This window comes from Fulmarus glacialis, unplaced genomic scaffold (genome assembly GCF_000690835.1).
Source record: "Fulmarus glacialis isolate BGI_N327 unplaced genomic scaffold, ASM69083v1 scaffold2853, whole genome shotgun sequence".
Classification (NCBI taxonomy): Eukaryota; Metazoa; Chordata; class Aves; order Procellariiformes; family Procellariidae; genus Fulmarus; species Fulmarus glacialis.
Window position 1 is genome coordinate 33239 of NW_009204671.1, and position 3960 is coordinate 37198.

The 3960-nt window shown below is 46.7% G+C and overlaps 1 protein-coding gene across 1 annotated transcript; it reads left to right on the forward strand.

The window, feature by feature from the left end:
* The first annotated feature begins 767 nt into the window (after window positions 1-767).
* Window positions 768-3187, forward strand: OCSTAMP (osteoclast stimulatory transmembrane protein). Its single transcript, XM_009575063.1, has 2 exons — window positions 768-1811; window positions 2846-3187. The coding sequence occupies exons 1-2, from the start codon at window positions 768-770 to the stop codon at window positions 3185-3187; spliced, it is 1386 nt and encodes a 461-aa protein (XP_009573358.1).
* The last annotated feature ends 773 nt before the right edge of the window (window positions 3188-3960 follow it).

A 3960-nucleotide genomic window follows, 5' to 3' on the forward strand; every position in this document is an offset into this window, starting at 1 on the left:
TGGCTGGATTTAATCCTGGGAAAAGGGTCCTTCTCCCCACCAGGTCTTCTGGTCTCTGGAGGGTCACTCCACATGTGAGGCCCGAGAAATTATATTCCTTCCCAAATGTTTGTTTTCATTAGATATTTAAATAGCTTTATGGGACATTTCATCTTGTCTGCAGTGGCCAAATTCTTATCCTTGGAGATTTTCTCTAGCACTGGAGCTTCAGTGTGAAACTGTTTTCTCTGATCAGTTCTGTATTTGTCGGTCTTAAACCTGCAGATTTTTGTTTGGTCTCCTCTTAAGAGGCAGGGAGATCAGAAACTCCCACTCAGCTGCCTCTTATCCATTGAACACCTTGTAATTACAGAGCTGGTTGAACGATTTCCACAGCAGCCAGGAGCCTCCTCTTTCTCCCTCCAGCATCCTCTAAATAACCACTAAAGCCACTCTTAGCCGCTGCTAAGGAGTTGACCCCTCTGAATGACTTTCTTATGATTTTTATAGAATAATACAATGCTTTCCTGTGCTTGCATTAGAGGAGGAGCAGCCGCATTGTATTTGGTATCCGATCTTTCAAGAAATGCCTTGAACATCCCTGTCCTGATGCTTCCAGGGAAGATCTCAGTCCCAGCTACTCAGGTTAGCAGAGAGGTAGAGAAGAGCAGAGGCACTCAGCGAAGGACGTTATAAAGACGCATGAGCAATCACCTCGAGAAAGCCCCCTAATTAGTGCGTTTCCGTACTTCCTCTGCTAACATCCAGGTATTTGTTCTTTGTACAGGATGAGAGCCCGTGTCTACTGTGAAGAATTTCTGTTCCCAAAGGTGTGCAGGACCGTGGCAGACCTATGGTCGGTTTACTCCAAGCCTATCCCAGCCAACAGCAGAGAGCTGTGGACCTTGTTTCTGCAGTGTTCCTGCGTTACAGCGGTGATAGGAGGCCTCTTTTACAACTGGTTGTTTGCTTCCCTGGAGTACTCCTGGCATCTCTCCATTGCAATGGCCATCTCCTTCAGTCTGCTCCTTCTCCTCACCCTTTTCTTGGTGCATCCTGCCCGTTGTGTCTTCAGTATGATCATGCCTACGTTAGGTACCAAACAAGGCCGGAAGCTTCTCTTGTCGACCTGCATCATGATTGTAGTGGTTAACGTAACACCCAACACCATAAGCAACATTAAAACCATACTGCAGGTTATCAAGTGCATCTGCAAGAACTCCTCTGAGAGTCTTCTGAACTCAACTGCTCTGCTAGAGACAGCTTCCTGGGAGTTTGGGGATGCAATCCAAGAAAACGTTCATTCCATTAATATTTATAGACCTATGAATGGACATTTTCAGTTTTCACTGCTTAAGAACAGCTCCTTGATTTACCAACAAATGCACCTTGCTGGTGAGAAAATTGGGAGGGACTTTTTGGCTGTTGAGGTACTGGTCAAAGACTCCGTACGAGTAGGCAACAAGCTGGTTGCTGGCTTCTCCATGCTCTATCTCTGTTTTGAGTCCACCTGGTATTTGAAAAATTATCTCACCAACCTCCGCTTTGACAATTTTTACGTCACCAAGAAGCTGGAGCGTTTAGCTGTGGACAGAAAAGCAACTCATCTGCTGGTGGGCTCATCCAAAAACCTCATTCGACCAACAAGCTTGAAGTTGTCCAGGGAAGAAGTGATGCTGTGCCTCGTGCAAGCCATGCTCCTCACCGTGGCCCTGATGCTGATGCTGGTGGTCGTGGCCATGGACCACTTCGCGTTCAGCGTGGCAGACACCGCGGTGAGAAAGGCGGCTCAGTTCTCCGTGGTGCCCGTCACTCTCAACATCAAATATAACGTAAGTGGTGTCCCTTCTCCTTCCCTGCACAGGGACCCCGCTGTGTATCACATCACGGGAGGCGGCGGTGGGGATTGCAGTCTTTGCAGCCTTATTTACACGATCCTTACTTCCCTCCCCAGCAGCCAGCTGGACAAGCAACATAACAGGCTTGGGAGGAGGAGGTGGAGGCACAACCTCCATTGCTCCTTCTGGTGCATCAAATGGCAGCATAGACCTGCTCCAAATTACAGCCCCTTGGGAGCAAGGAGAGGAGTAAATAGTGCCTCACGCTGCAAAGACACTGCTAGCACGTGGCAGTCAGACGTCCCTGTATCTCCAGGTCTCTTCCCTAGGCAGGGTGGAGCAATGGGCGTCCCTGCGGCACCGTCCCCCCGCCGCAGAGTGGGTGCAAGCGCAAAAGGACGGGGGAAGCAGGCGAATACACGTCTCGGCTGTGGGGACGTCTCCCATCTTATTGCACTGGCCGTTGTTTAAGGAGAAAGCCCTGCTCACTGGCTTTGTTGTCACCCTGTGCAATCCTTTTCACAAGCCTCCCCAGTTCCTATCTATTTTAATATCCTTCATCTGGACTAGTTCTGGTTTAGTTTTTTAGCTTACCTCTTCTACCATGCAGACTGCCTCCCTCCCCAGCCCCGGGCTTCCTTAGCGCAGATACCTGCTTATGATGAATTTACAGTAAATAATCAGGGCTTAGAAGAAACCTCTAATATTCAAATATGCAGCCTCTAATACTGCTGCCTGTATTGTCTTTCATTGTAAATCTCACACAGTGAATACCTGCTATGATCTCTGTAGCAGCAGATAAGGATGACAGATAGGACCGGGTCCCACTGTGCCAAGTACTCAGCGCCTACACATCATGCTGTTATTCTCGCTCAGCCTGAAGCGTGTGTGCACTTCAGTGTGCTTCTCTTAACGCACCCGAACAAGCTGTAACGGTGATTACACACCTCCAGACCGATGGTTTTGTAGTAACCAGTTGATTTTGGTTTGTTCACACCCCATTTAACTTTTAACTCTCTTTATTTCAGGCTAAAATAGGGATCCTGCCCTTTCTGTTGAAACTTTTACGGCTTCCTTACGAAGGATTACCACTTCAGGACTTTGAAAGAAGCTACCACCATTATCTGATCTTCAGCTCTGCCCACTGCAGGATCAGCCCCCCGATGCCTCCCAGCCCCTCTGTGCTGCTCGTTGTGGGGCTGCTCTTCTGCATCCTCTACGCCACCGTATTCCTGGAAACCTATGCACATCGCCTGTGTAGAAAAATCGCAGGCTCCTTCTTCGAAAGCTGGGAGGAGAAGCGAGCACTTTACCTCTACAAGAAGCTGTCCAGAAAGCATGAGGAGGAGCAAAACCACGTGAGAAGCTAAGGGTACTTTTGGAAATACAGGGAATGCCTGAGACCTGCGGCAGTGGTCAGGCACAGGCTTCTGCAATAGGATCACACATTTAATTTTCCAGAGTCAGAGAAGTGTTTGGAGTCTGAGGAAAAATATTTGCCAAAAAAAAAAAAGGTGACATGTCACATTTTGCATTAATTTGAGAAAAATGGGCTAATTTTACTTCCTTTTTTTTTTTTTTTTTTTTTTTTTTAAAATCTAGAAGGTCTGGAGTCAGCTGTTCCAGTAATGATGGAGATAGCTCATATGACTTGGAGATTATCCACAGCATTAGGCAAGGCTAACCAGGAAATATGTGGGAGTCAGGGTGGGGGAAGAGCTCACTTAACTCCCCCATCACATCCATGCTAGAAGAAGTACATGCTTCCTTTCTTTCTCAAGTTATCCCTTTAGGCAGCAACATAGGAAACTCATTTGAGTGGATTAATTTAATTTTCAGGGATTTTTTCTTTCAGGTTTCATGCACAGAAACCTGGGTAGCCTGGATAAATATTAGCCTTTAGAAGATAGTTTATTCATGTAAGAAAGTGTCATTTCAGCCCACTGAAATAAATTCAGGACCAATATGACCATGAGATGCACATCCTGGGCATGGGTGATGGCGGAAATCAACACATGAGGACTTTATGAAATCACTTCACAAAGGCTTTTCAAAATAAAATATAAATAAAATAGCTGAAGGACCTCAGAAGAGGATGAGACCAGCTAATAAAGGTCAGTTTGAGTGTTGGTCTCTTTTCCCA

Excerpts from the sequence above, each read along its gene's own strand:
- OCSTAMP (XM_009575063.1), top strand. The coding sequence starts at position 768 with ATGAGAGCCCGTGTCTACTGTGAAGAATTTCTGTTCCCAAAGGTGTGC. Across the intron at positions 1,812-2,845 it reads CTCTCAACATCAAATATAAC|GCTAAAATAGGGATCCTGCC; the intron begins GTAAGTGGTGTC and ends TCTTTATTTCAG.